Source organism: Podarcis bocagei (genome assembly GCF_964188305.1).
Source record: "Podarcis bocagei genome assembly, chromosome: 5".
Lineage (NCBI taxonomy): Eukaryota > Metazoa > Chordata > Lepidosauria > Squamata > Lacertidae > Podarcis > Podarcis bocagei.
In genome coordinates, this window is record NC_138129.1 from 78,428,656 (window position 1) to 78,449,930 (window position 21,275).

The window sequence follows — 21,275 nt, forward strand, 5'->3', positions numbered from 1 at the left end:
TGGTGCCCCCCAAACATTTTGGACTATAACTCCCATAAACCTCAGGCAACTTGGCTAATGGTGACGGAAGATGGGAAACTGACCCTTTCCATCTGCTCAATTTGGGTAAGAAATGCTTGATACCTTGGTACATTGTTTCTCAGTTCTTCTGCCCCATGATGTCAATGGACCTTACCCATTTCTCCAGTGTGGTGTAGTGGTTAAGAGCGGTGGACTCGTAATCTGGTGAACCGGGTTCGCATCCCCGCTCCTCCACATGCAGCTGCTGAGTGACCTTGGGCTAGTCACACAGAGTGTTTGTTGTGGGGAAGGAAGGGAAAAGGAGATTGCTAGCCACTTTGAGACTCCTTAGGGTAGTGATAAAGCGGGATAACAAATCCAAACTCTTCTTTTAGGAAGATGCCTGTATCACATGCAAATTAGCCTTCAGCAGGGGACCACCACCCCCTTAAAGATGCCAGTTACTTGCTTGAACGCAAGATACCTGCATGCTCTTTACTGTCAATGGCTGATAGATGAGGAAGCAAGAGTATTTGCTTTGATGGAATCAGGTTGACGTCTACTTTGATGTTCTCCAGGTGCCTGAGCAACAGCATGTTCTTTTAAAGTATGTCAAATTAAGCAGAAAAACTCAAGTCATTTCTTATGCTGAATTGATATGTCGATTTAGACAATTTAAGAACAGTGAGTAACAAATTAAGCAGGTGATAGAAGATCGATGCACAAAGCATCTGTTATTATCTCTGGACCTGACAGATAATCAAGCTCTGTTGAACAGGTAATCAACCCTTCTTGCCTGGTGAACGAGGAGATGTTTTAAGGTGGTTGCAGCAGGATCCCAGGATCATTGCGTTGTGGCTCATTTCTGAATGTACAAATGCTGCGCCAAATGTGCTGAAGAGTTTAAGCTGCATTTCCATCTCCAGCCTTAATAAGAGAGCAAGTCAGCAAGGATCACCATCAAGAACACCATTTATAGCGATAGGGTTTGAATATGAATGAGGCTTCAGAGCTGCCTGCGTGACTTACTATACCATCAGCTTTGGCAACAGAGTTTATATTTTTCTGTTAACTACCATACGCAATTGCTGCTTTTAATGCAAAGCATTTGCATGACCAGACTTGGGTCATTGCCAGCTTCTCGCAGAGGCTAAAGCTTTCCTGAAATGTCACGGCAAAGTTTTCAGAGCAAGGATCTGAGCAATCCATTCTGCCACGGGATACTTCCTGACAGGAGTGGCCATGGAAGTCACTCAGTGCTAGCTTCTTCGGGATCTTTTCGTAAACCCACAAACTTTGAAATAACATCCGCACGTACGGAACAAACATAAGTGAGAGGCGGGAACCTCTGTCTAGTAAAGTAGTGAACTGTGCAGCGTCTGAGGACCCACATGCATGTATGCGCAAAAGCTTTATGACCATAAGGATGCTTATTAAAATAGGCAGAATGTGAACACTGCAAAGTTAATAGGTTTAATCATCATGACTTCCACTCAATAAGCCTGAAATGCAGGAACCTGCCACTTAGTCAAGAGCTTCGCTGAAATAACTATGCAGGAACCTGCCACTTAGTCAAGAGCTTCGTCAGAGAATTGCAAAGACACATTTCCCAAGGTACACCAAATGGTTGCATGTGTTGTCCCTGCATTTGTAGCATGTGCATAACTGTGTGTGAGAGAAAGAATGAACTCACATGCACACCGTGTTTGTAGCAAAACATGGCAAGGAGGATATATTTTCTGAGAATATTCCGGAAAAACAATCTCTCAAAGGACCTGTTGATGGCATTTTACCATTGCACTGTGGAGAGCATACTAACTTATGGTCTGTGTGTGTGGTTTGGGAGCTGCACGGCCAGGGAAAAAACAATGCTATCCAGGGTTGTAAAGACTGCAGAGAGAATAATTGGGTGCACTCTTCCCACCTTGGATCAAATCTATGCTGCCAGGTGCCATAAGAAAGCGGCAGAGATAGCGCAGGATAATACGCACCCCGGAAATGATCTCTTTCAGCTTCTGCCTTCTGGAAGAAGGTATTGGGTTATAAACGCCAGGGCTAGCCGCCTGAGAAACAGTTTCTACGCAAATGCAATTCTGGTTCTAAACGCAGCATGAGGGGTCTCTATAGTATAGTGTATTTTAAAATGGGATTTTAGAGTTTTTAGGGGTTTTTGAATGTTTTATGTAGTTTTTATGTAGTTTTATGTAGTTTTTCAATTTCATTGTTCTGCATGGGACAATGACAATAAAGATATCTATCTATCTATCAGTGATTAAAGCATTGACTAGACTAGCCGCCCTAGCCGCCACCAAGTGCTGAATTCACTAGGTTGGAGAGATGGCGCTGACAAATATTGCTTACTACTACTAGCGATGTAGTGGAACAATGATAACAGTGTTTAGGCATCACCCATGTTAAAACTCACTATCACTATGGAGCAAACAAATTGTACACTGGTTAAACAGTATGGTTAGAAGAGTTTGCCATGAAAAGTGGTAGATCACATAGGTGTACGTATATAAAAGGGAACAGAAGCAGCTCGTTTGGCAACATTTAATTTCATTTCACTTTGAAGTTGCATACCGCCTTTCTATATTACTATACGCAAGGCAGGTGACAAGCTGAAGGAACAACCAAACTGACAGCAAAGATTGCACAACTAATAACAATCTGATCCCATACAAAAAAAGTCGTAACGAAAACATCTTTAGAATAATCAACTTATATAAAATAAAGCAATATTCAATAATCCATTAGAATAGTAAACAATATAATAAAATATCAGCAAATAATTATTAAACATTTACATTTAGCCATTTACAATAAAGAATTCCTAAACTGTAGTCAATAAAAATAACAGCAAGTCACAACGCATAAAACACCAAAAAAAATACAAAACCATGTAAAAGGGTCAAGCTGAGAAACAAGGATGCACAATTTATATATTTTTAAAAATGGAATATCGCTGAACTCCTCTCCTCTCTTCCCAGCTGCTTCTGCTGTTCTCAAAGTCATGGTCTGGAAAGGGCTCCTAGGGCTAGAGGGTGGGGCAAGGCGGGTGGAAAAAGCCATTGCCTGATGGCCAGCACAAAGTCTCTCTCCCCTCACAGTTCTTCATCGGGAAACATTGGGGGAGAAAAGTAGTTCCTTGGACCAGGTATGGGGAACCCGCAGCCCTCCAATGTTGCCAAACCTCAAATCCTATCAGCCCCATCATGCCTGGCCAAGGATGATGGAAGTTGTCATTCAACAATATCTGGAGGGTCAAAGATTCCTTCACACATCTTCAACTGGTGTCATGTACCAGACATCTCACCTGCAATTATAGTGCCATCTTCATGGTATCTCTTGAAAGGGTATCTTTAACTTGTACTGGATGATAATGGGTTTTAGATGAGACCAGAGAGATGGAGGGATGAAAGTATTAGGATAGCATCTGAAGTGTGAAGGTGAAGCATACCACATAGTCAGAGGTGTAATGGGCCCCTTGTATCAAAGGCTTTAGAAACACTGCCTTAGTCTGATCCAGCCAAGGCTGTGCTGTGTTCAACCCCTCCTTTCTTTTAAACATCCATGTTTTATGGTTGTTTCCTAAATGTCACAAAGGCAGATGCTGCCATCTGAAACACACGAGCTATAAATCTGATGTCGAAGAGCCATTTCAAACCCATTTCATCTGTAGATGAAATACTTAAGTATCTGCCACAGAAAACTGAAAGAGGTCCCCCCACACACACACACTCTCTTTTTTCCACTCTCTTTTTTACTATTGTCGCAGTAAATAAGCAAGTGTGGATTGAAATGACATCAACCATATGCTTTGAAATGAAGAAAAAAAAATCACAAAGCTCATTCCAGCTTGATGAACTCCAAAGAAGGTCAACCACCTTCTGTATGTGTTTGAGCACTGTTTTGTATCGCGAAAGCAGAGGGGGGGGGAGAGACGCACCACAATTTGTTAAGGGCTACCCACAGCCGGATGCAGGTTTCTAGAGAAAGGAAGTCAATTTGTAGTCTTCCAGATGTTGTTAGAGGTGGTGATACATCTGACATAGGAATGCTACAGTCATCTACAGTGGTACCTCGGGTTACATACGCTTCAGGTTACAGACGCTTCAGGTTACAGACTCCGCTAACCCAGAAATATTACCTCAGGTTAAGAACTTTGCTTCAGGATAAGAACAGAAATCGTGCAGCAGCACGGCGGCAGCAGGAGGCCCTATTAGCTAAAGTGGTGCTTCAGGTTAAGAACAGTTTCAGGTTAAGAACGGACCTCCGGAACGAATTAAGTACTTAATCCGAGGTACCACTATATAAGGAAGTGACTAGCTATAAAATGGCCCTCCAGAGAATGCAAGACTACAACTCCCAGCATCCCTGTCCGCTGCTCAGAGGGCTTGTGGGAGTTGAAGTCCAACAACATTCAGAGGGCTATAGGTTCCCCACCTCTGAGCTAATAAGTTGTAGGGGAAATACAGGCTTTTTTAAAAAAAGAAAATCATAATTAGAATGGTGGTACATGAAAACCTGAGCGTGAAAGGGTTTGACCAAGAAGTCATCTCTGTGAAGTTATTTCCCCTCATTTCCCCAAATCTAAACAAGAGCAAATAAAACTTAAAATGGCTGCAGTCTTGGATATGCAACATCTTATTCACAAATTAACAGTGCCTTCCTACACATGTCTATTCGGAAAAATTGTCCTGTTGAGTTCGGTCGGACTTATTTCCAGGAGTTTGTGCACAGGGCTGCAGCCTAAGCTGCTTTGGGAACTCCTAGAGCAGAAAGGCAGGCTAGAGATGAGGTATAAACAATTGCCATTTTTCTTTATTCCCAACAGAGTTCATTTAAAATGTGGTGGAAAGAAAGGGGTGGTGGTTCTTGTACGGCTTTCCAGGTAGCATAAACATATCCAAAAAAATGTCACTGGAAACAAATTATTCTCAAAGATCATTTATTTATAGAAGAAAGGAGGAACAATCCACCCTGGTCCCAAAGAATAGGGTGATTTCTGTGCTGCCCATGCTTCCCATCTGACCTATGGTTTTTAAATATCATTAATACGCAAAGTGTTCCAGCAAAGAGTTGTCACAATCAAAAACATCACCCGTTCTGAGTGTGAGGAGAACTTCCCAAGGAGACAGCTTCTTCCTGACATTTTGCAAGAGACACTTCAGAGCTGTCCTCCACCAAAACCTTTCATTTTACCTTCTCTCGGCATCCATTTGATATGTTCAATGACAGTTTTAGTCTCAGCCACATGTGCCTGCTTCAGAATTACTTCAAGCGAGCCAGCACAAACTCACTGAACAGTTCTGCCAGGCCCGCAGCCTTGAATTCATTTTGCAGCTCACCCAGCGTTGAGTACTTTTTGACTTCAAATGCCTGAAACCTATGTTGTACAAGAAAGACTTCATGAATATGCCTGCTTCCGTGTCAGAATGTAATTATCAATTCAAAGCTGCTTTTCTAGCCGAAACAGTGCTAAATTATACCTTCTGTGTGCTGCCTGGGCTTTTGTTTCTGAAAGAACGCTAATCATTTTCTCTTTACACTTCTTTCCGCTCGAATCCACATCCACCTTGCTGGTTTTCTGAAGAAGAAGATATTCCTAAATCACACACACACACAAAAAAAAAAAACACACACAACATCAGAACATGAAACGTCAACTGTAAGAGCCTGTTGATTAAACTTTATTGCTGAAAAATAAAAATGGGAGGGAGCTCATCCTTAGCATTGCCCTGGTCAAAATCTCAAGGTTCTTAGGACTAAAGGTGAAAGACCAGGTGAAGTCTGAAGTTGCAAGACCAGTGTTACACTTGTGTTACCATGTAAAGCATGGAAAATATACACCCATGATGGGATACATGAGGGAACGCTGGTGACATGCTCCAGTTGTGCTGGCCAATTATTATTATTATTATTATTATTATTATTATTATTATTATTATTATTATTATTTGATGCACCAAGTCTTCCAGTGTTCTTAACTGCAGCTACCCACAAACTTCTTAAAACCATCAGGGTTGTAATTAGCACTAATTTGGATGATTCTTGCTATTATTTTAGTTTGCTGTTTTAATGTTTCACATTCTGCACTTATGATCTTCATAACTTGCAAACCAACCTGTGACCATTTGGTAAACGGTGGTATAGAAATCCCTAAGTGAGTAAGACATATTAGGAAGTTACATTTTGAAAGAGCAAACATTTATGAGCAGTCTACAGAGTCATTTGACCTTCCTACCTCTATGGTTATGTTACATATACTTATCCCTTTTTAAAAAAAAAAAAATCCTAGTTATGTCTAGGTTTGCAGTTGGCTTATCCTGATCCAAATTATGTAATCTATCTTAGAAAACAGGGTTCCACTGCAATTCTGCTACACTGACTATGAAGAAACTTGTTGCAGGAAGACAAAACACCATATTCTCCATAGTGCAGCCATAATCATATGCATTAGTCTCTAAGGGATGTGGAAGTGCAATGGTCACTATTTACCAGAAGTCTGTTTGGTTAGCATTTGGTTCCATCTGTTCCTAGAATAGGAATAGGCCACAGTAGGCCTCAGACTCCCACCAGCTTCCTGTCTGAAAACCAGCTTTTTTCCTCCCAAGCAAAGATCCTGTGCGAATTGCCACAGAAGTTCGGCACAAAGTTTTCCCAACATGGACTTCAGCCGATTTCTTCCATGTGTGAGGAAAATGCAGGTAAATGCCACCTGAGATACAGCTCTTGGCTAACCCAGTGTTGCTGTTTCCTCTGGAGAAATGAGGATTAAAAGATCCCTTTGCCGGGGGGGGGGGGATCAATGGGTGGGGCTAATATTGCTGGCTCTTCTTCAATTAAGAAATAAGCTCCCTGCTGAAGTTAACAGCTGACCAGATCCTCTTAACCCAATGCTAAATCTTGTTATAAATCAGGATTTCCCAAACTTGGGTTTCCAGATAGTTGAGTACTACAATTCCCATTATCCCTGACGACTGGTCCTGCTAGCTATGGATGATGGGAGTTGTAGTCCAAAAACAGCAGGAGACACAAGTTCGGGAAACCCTGCTCTAAATACAAAGGGCATGCGGGGCGGCAGACAGGGGGCGGACGGGACACAGAGCTTAAACTTTAAAAAGACATTGCTGTTAATAAAACAACCAGTTTCACAAAAAGCCTAACAAACATACAAATAAAAACCTGAATGTATTTGAACTGACATAGTTCTCTGAGCTATCAGCAACCGAACCGGCAAATCAGAGCAATGTCTGCACCTTAATGCTCGCTCTGTCTCCTTGAAGAAGAATCAGAATCATCTTGCCCATGAACATCAGTCTTCCAGTCAGCTTTAGATCTGCACACCATTTTTCTACTGTTTTGACATATTTTCCCTTCGCTCTCATATGATCTAAACGCAGAAGGGCAATCCAGACATCCTCCTCCTCAGGTCCGTCTGTTGATAGAGTACTTTCCCCACTGCAGACTGAAGTTTCAGCTTGCTCGACAGCATCCTTAAGATTCTGCTTTATCCAGAGAATCAGCTCGTGTACCATGGGCTGTGAAAAATGCCTCCTTGCTTCCTCGAGTAATCTCCCTTTCACGGCTGCACACTGCGTCCTTGTAAGCTGCTCAGAGCTAACAGAGATATTCGGCAGGCTTGATGGGTAACCAATCGGCAAATGAAACAACAGCTTCAATAATATATCTGCGCCCAAAGGTCCTTTTGCGCTGGTCTGAATCCTAAATGTGATTCCTTCCGTCTCTGAAAAAGCATCCAAAAGCAATGATCAACTGAGAGTCAACTAACATATTTGCAACAGTTGTTTGTTCGTTCTTACCCTCAGAAAAAAGCTTTATTTACTCTCAGGGGGGCGGACCTGAATGATCTATTAATATTTCATAAAACTATAAAATGTCTGGTGTGAGATTATTTTTGTACAGTGGAGGGATAAAGGTAAAGGTAAAGGTAAAGGGACCCCTGACCATTAGGTCCAGTCGTGGCCGACTCTGGGGTTGCGGCGCTCATCTCGCTTTATTGGCCAAGGGAGCCGGCGTACAGCTTCGGGGTCATGTGGCCAGCATGACTAAGCCGCTTCTGGCGAACCAGAGCAGCACACAGAAACACTGTTTACCTTCCCGCCGGAGCGGTACCTATTTATCTACTTGCACTTTGACGTGCTTTTGAACTGCTAGGTTGGCAGGAGCAGGGACCGAGCAACGGGAGCTCACCCCATCGCGGGGATTCAAACCGCTGACCTTCTGATTAGCAAGTCCTAGGCTCTGTGGTTTAACCCACAGCGCCACAGCGCCACCAAGTACAAAATCCACACATCAAATGTGACGTGTACCATGCAGAGCAGAGGTGGATAACCTGCTTCTGCCTGAGGGTCATATTCATTTGTGGGCAACTTTGTACAGCTAAAGTAGATGTGGTCAGATGACCCTAGAATAATCCCAGTTCATGAACATATAATCCCAGTTCATTAACACAGTCCAACCAGGAAATATCACCAACGGAAATATCAGGGCCAGTTAGCGGTGCAGCCTGAGAGAGAAGGATTTGGTTAGAAGCCTGAGGGCCAGGTAAAATGGCCTGGAGGGCCACATCTAGATCCTGGGCCTGAGGTTTACCACCCTTGATGCAGTGGCTAAAATACTAAGATTGTAATCCAGTATCTACTTACCTGGGAGTAACCCATATTAAATCAATAGGATTTACTTCTTCGTTTCCATTACTTATTTTATTTATTAGACGGACAATACTGCCCTTCATCATAAGATCTTATGGTTCACAGGATAAAAATACAAGGCACAAATAGATAGTTAAAACAAAAACAACAAAACAAGTATAAGATTGCACACTGAGCTGTTTTTGAGAAACTAAGATATTGCATCCACCATGAATATGTTGGGTGGTGTAACCTGGGAGAGCAGGATTCAAACCCCCACTTGGCTATGAAGTTCACTGAGTGACCTTGGGCCAATCACTGTCTCTAACATGGGGAAGGGAGAACCATGAGTATCGCCTTCAGCTCCTTGCAGGAAAAGATGATATATAAATGTAACAAATACAACAAATATTTATTAGCATGGTTTCCCAACCTGAAATATGCTGAAGGTACAAGTTATAAGTTATGTAAATAAAACATTAAGTGAAGCATTTTGGACATTCAAAAACCAATATATAAATGGCAAAGCATTGTGGCATGTTGTCATGTGAATTACGAACTGGATAGGCTACTTCCCAAAAGAGGCGAAGGAAAATCAGTAATCAGGCCAAGCCTATCATTTTCAAGTCACACTGGAGAGTGCTCAAAACAACTTTAAGAAAGGAAAGGAAAAAAAGAGTGTCTAAATGATATTACGCTTACTAAGGTTCCTGAATTCTGCCTTTGGTACTTCTCTGTCCTTTGTGCTTAACAGGGAAGTCGTACAGCCAATTGTTACCCTAAGCATTTTAGTTTAGGGATTAAAGAAGAGATGAACGCTTTAACACACCTGTAATAATTTAATCCAGGATCTGAATTCATAGCAATAGATCTTGAATGGAAAGCAATGTGGAAGGGCCTGTTTAAGTGTTAGTGAAATTCAATATAAGTCTTGGGAATACAAATATGGATTCCATCTAATCAAGAACTATTAGTTAAGATAAGCCAGGACTCTTTGAGGGTGAACTAGCAAGACTTTGATTTTTTTTAATCATGCAAGGAAAGTCATGTTGCTTAAGCGTCAAACTATTTACAGCAAATAGGCCCTTAGACACAGATAGGGCAGGACGGTGCAGAGAAAGAAGGATTAATACCCCCAACTTCTTATGTTGGGGGATTTAACCCCCCTATATCTAGATCACCGTTGCCTGAAGTTTGCTTCCTGCAAAACAAAAAAAGAATGGTAAGAGGGCAATTTGAAGTGCATGCTTAACATTAACTGGCAGTTTGAGCAAAAATGATGGCTTTACAGTAACGTTTAATTTTTGCTTTAAACGTTGTCAAATGCTGCACAATTCTTGTTAATGCTTCAGAAAGGGGGAAAGTTCACAAGTCTTTGGTCCACTTGGGAGACCACTTGGGGGGTCATCAAATGAAACTGACTAACTGGCAAGAGATTCAAGCCAGAACAAATTTCTTCACAAACACCCATAATCAGCTTATGGAACTGACTGCTACCAAATGGGAATGGCTTTAAGCCTAGCCCCACAAATTTGTCTTTCAATGGCTATTAGAAGATTGTGATAATGATGGTGTAAATTATTTTGCATTGGTGGTTTTCATTATATTGTGCATCACTCTGGTTTCCCAACTGGGAAGTAGAGCAGCATATTTAAAAAAACCAAAATAAAATAAATGAATAATACTGTTGAGAGACAGGGTACCCCTAAATGAATACCAGTTGCTATGTGTACAAAAATACTACAAGGAAGCACTGTTGACTTCATGACTTACGGTATTTGTGGACCTTTCTGAACCATCTGACTGGACTAGATGGACTCTGGATATGGTCTAGCACAGGTCTTCCTAGAGAATCATAGAGTTGGAAGGGACCGCAAGGGTCATCTAGTCCAACCCCCTGCAATGCAGGAATCTTTTGCCCAACGGGGGGCTCGAACCCAGGACTCTGAGAGTCAAAGTCTCATGTTCTACTGACTGAGCTATCCCAGCTAAGTTATGTCTTTAGAGTTCACAGTACCCTTTATAGGAGACCCCTGCAATTTATGAACCTTTGCTTTACACGTACCACACTTGTCATAACAACAGGCATTTTGGCAGTACAGAATAAGGTCAGAGAGATCCCAGACCACAAGATCCCAGACTATCCACTGAAACCCTAGTTATGCACAAAACTTGCTTGAAAATACGTAAGTTCCAAGCCAACAGAAACGACCGACCTGCAAGAAGTTCTTCAAAGTACCATAATTCTTTCTTCTATCTTAAGTGTATATGGTACTGTATGACTAAAACTGTGAGCCAGGAAGCTCCCGGTTGAAATCTTCCCTCAGCCATAGCCACTAAACTGGCAACGCTGCCATTACAGCCCTATTTTCTAGAGAGCTGTTGAAAGAATTACTGCAACACGAAAGGCTTTGAACACTCGGAACGTGCTATAAAAATGCTGAGTTTCATTATTGTCATCAGACTAATCGCATGAATCAAAGGCAATGGAAAAAAGGAGAAGAACGGCACGTGGTTTTTTTTGTACTGTGCTGTTTTCCAACAGTAATGCAGTCAGCGTGAAACAATAGCAACACTTTTGCTAAATTAAGAGGGGACAAGGATCTCATCTGCTTCTACTAAAACAGAAAAAAAGTTAGGGTGTAAGATGAAAGGTGCTCTTTTTTCAGATCTTCACTACATCGTTTCTTTGATGTGTTCCAACCACTTCACCCCATTCCTTCAAAAAGTTGCTAAAATGTCAACTTGATTCATTCTGAAGGGGTTGGGAGAGACAGATCTGAAAGACGCCGCGAAGCAGTCCCACGTTTCAGATGAGTTCTTTTGAAGTGGCTTGTCTCTTCCCTACCTCCCAAGATCTACCTCGGCTTCATGGGATGGGCAATGGAGCTATGTCTGATTCCTGCCTCCCGCCCCTTCCTCATGGCTGACACGGCTTTGCAAGCTTCAGTGCCCTCTGCCAAACAACAGACGAAGACGGTTTAGTGAGTGACATCAGCTGAAATGGTTCAGACAACCCTGAGCACTATGAACAGCATGCCGAGAAATGGAGTCTCCTTCTCAGTAGACTGTGTTGCCCTAAGAGGAAGACATTGCACCTCTCTTCCATGGGCACTTTCAAGGAAACAAGAGGGACACAGGCACTGACTGATAGGCAAATACAGAAAAGCCAACCACAGAGCAGCAAAACAGCTTGGAGAGACTTTTATTGTTGTTGTTTAGTGGTTTAGTTGTGTCCAATTCTTCATGAGCCCATGGACCAGAGCACGCCAGGCACTCCTGTCTTCCACTGCCTCCCACAGTTTGGTCAAACTCATGCTGGTAGCTTCGAGAACACTGTCCAACCATCTCGTCCTCTGTCGTCCTCTTCTCCTTGTGCCCTCCATCTTTCCCAACATCAGGGTCTTTTCCAGGGACTCGACTCTTCTCATGAGGTGGCCAAAGTATTGGAGTCTCAGCTTCAGGATCTGTCCTTCCAGTGAGCACTTAGGGCTGATTTCCTTCAGAATGGATCGGTTTGATCTTGGAGAGACTACCATTGTCTAAATCATGAGGACTCAAGGTCTCATGATCTGGACTGCTGTCAAGAGATTTCCAAACGCTGGCCTACAGCATATCAAACTGCAACCCTAGTCTTCTGTTTCACTTGCTGACGCCATTTTCCAACCCCATGCAGCCACTGGGAGATGTCAGCGCCTCCCCCCATGGCCGCACAGAGTGCCGGGCACATCATGTGAGGAGGAAAAAACTTAAACACGTAGCAGAGTTCCCCCCAAAAAAGACCAGAGGTAATTGTACTTCACCCAGCAGAGCTTTACTGCTACTGAAGGCAAATGAGCATAATGGTCACAAATCCAATACATTCAGGATAGGCACAGTCCATAAGCAATCTAGTTGCAGCAGACTTAACTTAAACTTACTTATAACTTATAATAAGACTGAACCTTAACACTATAGCATACAGAACAGAACACCACGCCAGAACAAAGTGACAGAAAGAGAAAGTGTGAAACCCAGGCTCCTCCTGGCCTGACTGTTATAGTCAGCATGACCTTGACAGAAAGGATAACAGAACCAGTTTAAACCAGCTGTACTCAGCTTCCCAGAAGGAACAACCCAAACATCAGAAACCTTCTGCCTGCTTCTTTCACATAGAAAGAAACCCTCCAGAACATTCTTGAACTAAGTAGAATAGGAAATATCTCCACTCATCAGATCAATACTTTCTGTACTAAGAAATACAAACTGACAGGGCATCCCCCATTTGAACAGACCAGCTTCAAGTTGGCTAGGGGAAGGCATGGCAGCAGCAGCGGACCTGACTGACCCAGGTTCCAGGTAAGGTCCACCTATTTCTTATATAAAGAGGCCACGCCTGAGCCATCCATTTGGGTTTGGCATTGGATCCTTTGCCCTGAGAATCAGATTTGGTCCTGCCCGAAGGAGAGCGGGTCAGTCCACATGGAATACTCACTGAAGCACAGAATTGTAGAGTTGCTGTATTGGAAGCCAGGGAAGGATATTTTTTCCTGCAGACAAATTGGGCCTCTTGGGAGGTTTTTGCCAGCAATCATAACTTGATGGTGGATAAGGCCAATATTGGGCTGGATCCTTAGCCTTTTGGGTACCCCGCTAAAGGGGTCTGCGAGGGGGTGTCTCTGTCCAGAAGCCCACACAGGGGCTGTGAGGCTACAGCAACCTTCCAATATGACACTCCTGGTAGGATTGATTCAATGTACGCCAAAATCCAGGGTCGGCCCGGCCAATTAATCCATTAGGAGGAGATGACTTTGTTTTTGTTTTTTCTCTTTTTTTTTTGTTTGTTTCATTTTCTTTCTAGGTATATAAAATTTGTATATAATTTTTGTATACATGTTAGAAATTATATTATAGTAAGTCCTGTAATGTAATATGACAACGTTTACTGATGTAATATAAGAATGTTAACAAATAAATAAAATGCAAATAAATAAAAAAAGGAAGGAGATACATACCCAATGCCTTCGCCAAAGCCTACTTACACCTGCAATCAATAAAGCTGAGGCCTATTTTAACCCAATACCAATGTCCTGTATCTTATTATCTTCCTTATCCGGCCTGCAATGCAAAACCAGCCGGCCACCTTTGTGCCTCGAGTTTGCTTTGGGGTTATTTTTCTTGCACATTTCAAAATAATACTGACATATCAGGCTGAACATGATAACAGCCCTGACTCAGAAGGGGCGCTGGCAGCTGAAGTTGGCGGATTACAAGAAGTCTCCCTACCTACCTGTAATAGCACCTTCTATTTGCCTGACTCTTTCACAAGAGGCGCTATCTGAAATAGAGCGCAGTAAATTACCATTCTGTTGACATTTATTGTGCTAATAAGTTGGAAACCCAGCACATTCTCACTCATTTCCCCTAGCTGCATGCTTATCATCAGTAAATTTAGTGCTGGCATACTTCAAATTGTTTTCTGTGTTTGGTGTCAGCTAGAAAGGGCTCCCTCTCTACCCCTCCTTTTTTTCCTTTTGCTGGCTTTCTGTGTCACCCACTCATTGTGCATTTCTGAGCATTACGTACCTGCAGAAATCCAAATTTTGATGAACAAATATATGTTTTATGGCAAGATAGCTAAGCAAACCATAGAGGAGGACGAGAGAGTGGATTAACAAGTAAATTATGTCGGTCTATCGGCAACACTAATCTTTGAGGCCAGACAAGAAAAAGTAAAGCAGACCTTTGTTAATTAGCTGATTTAAATTCATTCACACATCATTTTCAATAAAACGCCTGCTGCATGTTGAGCGGGTCTCTCCTAAGCTTCAGAAAACTCGGATGTTTTTACAGACTGAGTGGAGGGAGAGCACCCCATACCCACCAACCCTCAAGAAATCTCCACTCTGACCCATTCACGTCCCTTGATTTTAACACAACCATCTCTAATAACGGGCCTAATTTGTTTTCAGTTGATTAGCATTTCCAAACAGCTGAATATATTTGAAACATCTAGGCAGTGTGCAAAATACAAAATGGAGATAAAAGCAACAATCAAGCAATAGCAAGGTCCAATCTTATGAGTCAGAGAAAACCTAGATAGAAAGATATGCCTGTTAGCAAACAATTATTAGATGCTCACTATAGAAAGTCACTGCCAACCTAGCAGTTCGAAAGCACCCCCGGGTGCAAGTAGATAAATAGGGACCGCTTACAAGCGGGAAGGTAAACGGCGTTTCCGTGTGCGGCTCTGGTTCGCCAGAGCAGCGATGTCACGCTGGCCACGTGACCCGGAAGTGTCTTCGGACAGCGCTGGCCCCCGGCCTCTTGAGTGAGATGGGCGCACAACCCTAGAGTCTGGCAAGACTGGCCCGTACGGGCAGGGGTACCTTTTATAGAAAGTCACTAGCAGAGGGACTCGGGAGCGGTGGCGGTTTCACCAGTGATATACTGCTGAGTGATCGCGGTCCGCTCCTCATACCAGTCCTGGGAGATATATTGATATATCACCCAGGCCTAGTGCCTCAGTGATCAGGCATATGGGATTTTTTCCAACCCTAAACATGGGTAAGCAACATTACAGCCGATTTGTATTTTAACAGCAAGCATTTTCATAAATTATTCAATCTAATTTGGATGCTACAAAGATACTCCTGGGATCCACAGAGGCAAAACTAGTTTTGTTTTGCAAAACTGATACATATCTCATACTGGAACATTTTGCAGGACTGGGAGGCACAAAAGATCTCCAGCTTGATGCTGGAAATAAAATGTCTTGCCTGCATTCCCAAAGCATATTATCGTCTAATTTTTATAATCCTCTTTTGACAGTTATTGATTGTGTTTTAAAAATATATATTCTTACCAGACCAAAGATAGGGTTTGACACCTGATTAACAAAACCTTCTCTGATTAATGCGTTAATAAATCAAATGTGCATTTAGGCTGGCCTCAACCAGAGCCAGGGCCTTCTCGGCTGCAGCTCCAAACTGGTGGAATGCTCTGTCAAAAGAGACTAGGGCCCTGCGGGACCTGACATCTTTCCGCAGGGCCTGCAAGACAGAGTTGTTCCGCCAGGCCTTTGGTCAGGGCGCAGCCTGACTCCCTCCTCGGGCAACCTGCACATAATTCTGCTTAATTGGTTGCCATCAATTTGATTTAATTAATTTTTATAATGAAATATTTTTAGATTGTGTGATTATTTGACTGATTATTTGATTGTTGTTAGCCGCCCTGAGCCCGGCTTTGGCTGGGGAGGGCGGGATATAAATAAAATTTATTATTATTATTATTATTATTATTTGTTTGCAGCCTATGACAATCGTTTTGAGAAAGACAGCAAGCTTCTCCTGTTCTTTGAGCAGAGATGGCTACACTGTGGCCCAGATCACCTGTCAAAATGGCTCACAAGGAAAGATAAGGAGATAAGGAGAGATAAGGATCTAGCCAGCCAATGGCAGCTCCCCATCCCCTCTTTAAACCTGGAGAACTTACTCTTGGAAAACGGAGCACAAATCTCCAGTTTCTACAATTCCCTTTAGCAAGTCAAGCAAATTCTGGCTAGTGTCATTCATTTACTAATCACAATTTGTTATATATATACGATATATATATAAAAAATTGTGACAGAAAATTGACACCCATTAGACTCTCTGCTATGTCAAAAGTTAGAAACAGTAAAGATGTGTAACTTTTTTATATCAAAAAATTGACAAGGAGAAAAAAGAAGCCAAGCTGGATTTGCTACCATTAATTATGAGAGAGTCTGGGATTAATTATTTAGGGTAACTTTTAGGTATGCATGTAATGCAGAAGCAAGGAAAAATAAACTGTCACAATGGGCCACATTCAGATGGTGATACAGTGGCTTATTAAGTCAAAATATGAACAACTTCTTTAGAGGGCATATGCAGCCATTTCTTGGTGTAAGTAAACAAACCAGGAAGTCTCTAGTTAACCATAGTTTCTCAAAGTGGATGTAATGGGAAACTATGGTTAATCAGGAGATTCCTGGCTTAACCGCAGTTTGAGTGAAGGGAGGAGTGAAAGTGTTCTGAGTGGATTGATCCAATGACCGTTTGAGATCCAATCTGACTCAATATCTCAGAGCAGTCGTTTTCAAATTTTCGATCTCCGGGGATCCCTTCCTTCACATGCGCTTTTCTCCCAAGGAACACTCTGTCTGCTGCAGAGGTTTCTAAGCTAAGTTCATGCAAAGCACAGACCAGGACAGAATGCACCCACCACACTATGGCTGCACACTGGAGACAGAGGTGGCAAAGATGGGCCAGCTCTTTTTTAAAGGAAAAGTCTGCCTACCATTACTGATCTCATTCAAAAATGCCTCGTAGGTTTCAGAAGAACTCAACGTCCCCCGGAAAGCTGTTTGAAAAGCTACAATGCTGCAGGGGGCGGGCAGGGGACGCTGAGTTTTAACAGAGAAATTGCCACACATTTGCAGCACACCGCAGTGGGGGAAGCAGCTGAACTGTTTTTGGAACATACTCAGATGCATATTTAATGTGCATTGGTGATGTTTAGCAGTCCGACAGTAAACTCGTGCAAAGCAGCCTTGGGGTCTTCGGAGGCGACTGGCAGCAGCGGAGAATGTTTGGTTCAGCTTGCCAGCAGGTGTTGACAGAAAAGCAGGGTACAAGGGCAATGCTTACAAGAGAGTTGGGAACAGAATGGGAACACTTTGCATGTTTACAGACATTTGAGCTGGGAGGAGAAAAATAAAATAAATAAAACTTACATCATTTTAACTTTCCCCCCCATGCTAAGATTCAAAAAACGCCTGAGAGAAAACATATCCAGTAGGAAATTGGGATTTCCTTCCACCGCCCCCGCTTGACATAAAAGGAAGAAGGTATCAGTTGATGGAGAGGGAGAAAAGGATGACAGAGAGGGAAGGGACTCTCAAATATCATCAACAGAGCTGTGTATCCACCGTACATGTAAAGCACATTCCCCGTCTCCTGGCAAAAAAACCAACAATCCTGGGAGTTGTAGTTTAAAGGTGCTGAGAACTGCAGCTCTCAGGATTTTGGGGGGAGGTGTTTTAAATGTATGGTGTGTACACAGCTCAAGTTAGTTAGCTGCTCAGGGCCATTTTTAATGGGCTCACTCAGTAAGCTTGATCTTTCCTGAACACCTGATTGATCCCAGACAATCACCCTTTTGTACAATAAAGTACAGATAAAGGAATGCAAGAGAAGTCTCACGGGTATTTTATTTTGGATGTGGGCATCAGCTTACATCTCACTGCACGCATCTAGGCCAAAATATATCGCCATCAAGCCACTCTCTGTCAATAAAACACACAGGAAGGCAACATCCGCTTGGCTCTGAAAACTGGAGTTCTGGGATCATGTATGTTGCCTACATGAGCAGTCAGACCACTTGCTGCTCCTCTGCAGCTGCTGTCTGTTACAGTGGTGCCTCGCAAGACGAAAAAAATCCGTTCTGTGATTCTCTTCGTCTAGCGGTTTTTTCGTCTTGCGAAGCAAGCCCATTGAAGGATTCGCGGATTAGCACTATTAGCGGCTTACCTGCTGATCGGATCAGCTGATAAGCGGCTTAGCGGCTTAGAAAAAGGGGAAGGGGGGGGAACCAGCAGGAACTCGCAAGACATTGTCATCTTGCGAAGCAAGCCCATAGGAAATTTGTTTTGCGAAGCACCTCCAAAACGGAAAACTCTTTCGTCTAGCGAGTTTTCCGTCTTGCGAGGCATTCATATTGCGGGGCACCACTGTATTTAAAGGGGTATCTCTGGGAAGGAATAGGAACTTACATGGGGGGAGAGAAAGGCAAGGGAATGTCTCAGCACGTTGCTTAAAATGTTTTTAGAAACACTGCATAACTTGAAGAAAAGGGGCAGCACCTGCACACACAACAAACTTAGTTCTGCCTGTTTTTGAACCTCAGCTTCACATTACATCTTGTTTGTGGGCCTATTCAGGAATGTGGCAGTGAAACAGGAAAAAAAAAGTTCTTGCAATGTCTCAGCTGCCCTGGCTGAAATCAAACCACTGATTTTATCCTTTTAAAAAATATATATCTACTTTTAAAAAAGAAGAACCGTAAGCAAGCAGGAACAAGAGTTACCTAGTGTATCTCCTCCTGGATTATTATTATTATTATTGCATTGGTGCTTATTTATGCCATTAAAAACCACCATGCACTCAAGAACTTAGGCCCCATAATGCAGTAGCTTGACTTATCGAATTTGGACCTGGGAGACCAGGACTCAAACCCCAACTCAGCCATGAAACTCACAGGATGACCATGGGCCAGGAAGGCTCAAGCTAGCCTGCGTCTCCCACTTGTCAGAACATAGGAAGCTACCATATACTAAGTACCACCAGTGGATCCATTAAGCTCGGTACGGTCTACATCGGCAGGCAGCTGCTCTCCAGGGCTTCAGCCAGGGTTTTCTCTCAATTATGCTCACACCCTTCTCAAATGCAACCCGTTCCCCCTTTATCCATGGCTGCGTACAAAACAGCAGGAAAAATCAGTAACCAGACAATGGTACTCTGCACATGCTTAAAGATACTTTTTAAGGGAAAGCGTAGGGATAAAAACTGATGAAGCAGCCACCACGGGCACCTGGACAACAGATTAAGCATTCTTATTATTATTATTATTATTATTTAAAAACTGTGCAACGATTTCAAAGGGGAGGGGAAACTAGGGGATTGCTGAAAGGGGGAAGTTCATCTTCGCTAATGAGAATCAAAAGTAATTCTGATTTTGATGGGCTGATAAAGCTGAAATTCATCTACCGCTTGCTGCATCAGTGGCCTTCTTAGCTTCTTCTCTGCCCTCCAGGAGCCGCACAGAATTTCCCCCTCCTCATTTTTATGGGACCCCTGCTTTTCAAACGGGTCTTTTCCCCTCCCCGTGGTGTTGTTTTGAAAGCAGGTGTGCTAAAAGCTGCTCCTATCTGTCGTCATTAGGAGGTTCTCAGCAAAAACTCCCGGTTATGGGTCACTAAGCCAGCGGTGCTAGGATTGGGAAACAGTCACCTGACACCTCCAGCACTTCGCATTCATCTTCCCCGCAGTAAATCGCGGCAATCGCAGAGAGCTCCTCTAAAGCCAAGTCCGACATGGCAGAGAGACGCGCCGCCCCTTCCGCCCGGATTGAAAACGGGGACGGGCTTGAAAAGGAGTCCCGTGTCCACAAGGGGGCGCTCCGCCTCCTCCGCTCATTAAGGCAAAGGCAAAGGATGCGGCTTCTGCCGCTGACAGCTGATTCGTGGTTACCTCTGGTTGCCTCAATAACCACTGTTGTGTACTTTGTGGTGAAAAGAAACCCGTTCCTTCGGGACAAAGCACTGTAAATTTAACAATAAGAACAGTCAGAGGCTCTGCATTCCTAAAGTGTGAAGTTTGATTGCTTTCAGAATTGTTTTTTTAAACAAAGGACCTTTAAACAAAACTTGTGCATGGGAAACAACATAAACTGAAAGTGTGCAAATTGGAAAATTATGGTTATATGGTCCTTTGTAACTCTTCTCAGGTATCTGAAACCTTCCTGGCCCGCTGTCGGCACTGAATTCCGTTGAATAGGCAATCTTTAATTCACAGATAAGTAATCTTGAACAATTCCAAGAAATGCTAAAAGTAGTTCAGTCCTAAACATGGCATAGTGGTTAGAGCTCTGCACGTAAAACAGGGTGAGACCCGAGTCCCAATCCTGCCCCCATCTCCATCACAGAGTTCAAATGGTGTGGTGTTGGGGCCCAGTCATCTTGTGTCAGCCTAAGCTACCTCACAAGGTTGTTGTGAAAAGAGCTGCTTGATCTCCTTTGACAAAAGGCTGGATAAAAAGAAGAGAAATAATGCAGGTGGTAGAGAGAGGGGGGTGAGAAAAATAAACGGTGGCAACTAAAAAAAAAAGCAACCTGAAATATACTCAGAGGCAAGTGTGGATTTCATGCTCTTTATTTAGCTCATAGTAGTGAGGAATGCAAGTTTCCCCAAAATATCTGCTTTATATACATTATTTACACAATATTACACAATGGGCTGCACGTGATTGGCTAATTCCTGGATTCTCCTGTAGGCCAATCAGGTTGTGGATTCACTTCCACCTGGAGTTGGATTGGGTGGCTCCTGCGGACCAATCATATTGCTGCATTGTTCTAGGACCAATCAGACTGCTGCATTCTGAATCCTATTGTTCTAGGACCAATCAGACTGCTGCATTTGGATCCTATTCAACTCAGTACATAACACAACCCATGGCAAAAATAGACAGCGCAACCCAACCCATGTAGTATTATCATGTGAGGTGGCTCCAAACAATTACCTACAAAAGAAGAAGGATTATATGGGAAGTATCTCAAAAGTCTCCACCAAAAGCCTCTGTCAGCTAAATAGAGACAAGGCTTCCTGTGATGATATTAATAACTAGGAGAGTTTATGGGGAATTAGGTGCTCCACGATATGCTGCGCCCGTTATTTGTATGTGGGCAGGGTAGGGCCCAGGCTTGTGGCAAGAGTGTGGGCAGGAGGAAATCAAGGACACACTTTCTGTTTGTACGGCAGTCAGGTTGAAGGCAGCGCAAAACCCTCACGACCACCGCTGCTTTCAGCTGGTGTCATCCTGGAGCATTGTGGGGAAATAAAT

The 21,275-nt window shown here is 43.0% G+C and overlaps 1 protein-coding gene across 3 annotated transcripts; it reads right to left on the bottom strand.

Moving 5' to 3' along the window:
* Positions 1-2,539: 2,539 nt before the first annotated feature.
* On the bottom strand, positions 2,540-19,953 carry RWDD3 (RWD domain containing 3). Of its 3 annotated transcripts, none has more exons than XM_081194100.1 (5): positions 19,667-19,953; positions 13,927-13,974; positions 7,263-7,750; positions 5,493-5,590; positions 2,540-5,389 (listed from the first exon to the last, which is right to left on the bottom strand). In XM_081194100.1, the coding sequence occupies exons 1-5, from the start codon at positions 19,749-19,751 to the stop codon at positions 5,275-5,277; spliced, it is 834 nt and encodes a 277-aa protein (XP_081050226.1). In that variant the 5' UTR covers positions 19,752-19,953; the 3' UTR covers positions 2,540-5,274. The 3 variants fall into 3 exon arrangements, with proteins under 3 accessions (XP_081050226.1, XP_081050225.1, XP_081050227.1); XM_081194099.1 differs by having other exon boundaries at positions 5,493-5,608; positions 19,667-19,946; XM_081194101.1 differs by lacking the exon at positions 13,927-13,974 and having other exon boundaries at positions 5,493-5,608; positions 19,667-19,938.
* Between the last annotated feature and the right edge of the window lie 1,322 nt (positions 19,954-21,275).

Coding starts and splice junctions, on each gene's coding strand:
- RWDD3 (XM_081194099.1), bottom strand. CDS start 19,751: ATGTCGGACTTGGCTTTAGAGGAGCTCTCTGCGATTGCCGCGATTTAC. Junction 7,751..13,926: donor AATAGAAGGTGCTATTACAG/GTAGGTAGGGAG, acceptor ATGCTTTTTCAG/AGACGGAAGGAATCACATTT. Junction 5,390..5,492: donor GCCCAGGCAGCACACAGAAG/GTATAATTTAGC, acceptor TGTACAACATAG/GTTTCAGGCATTTGAAGTCA.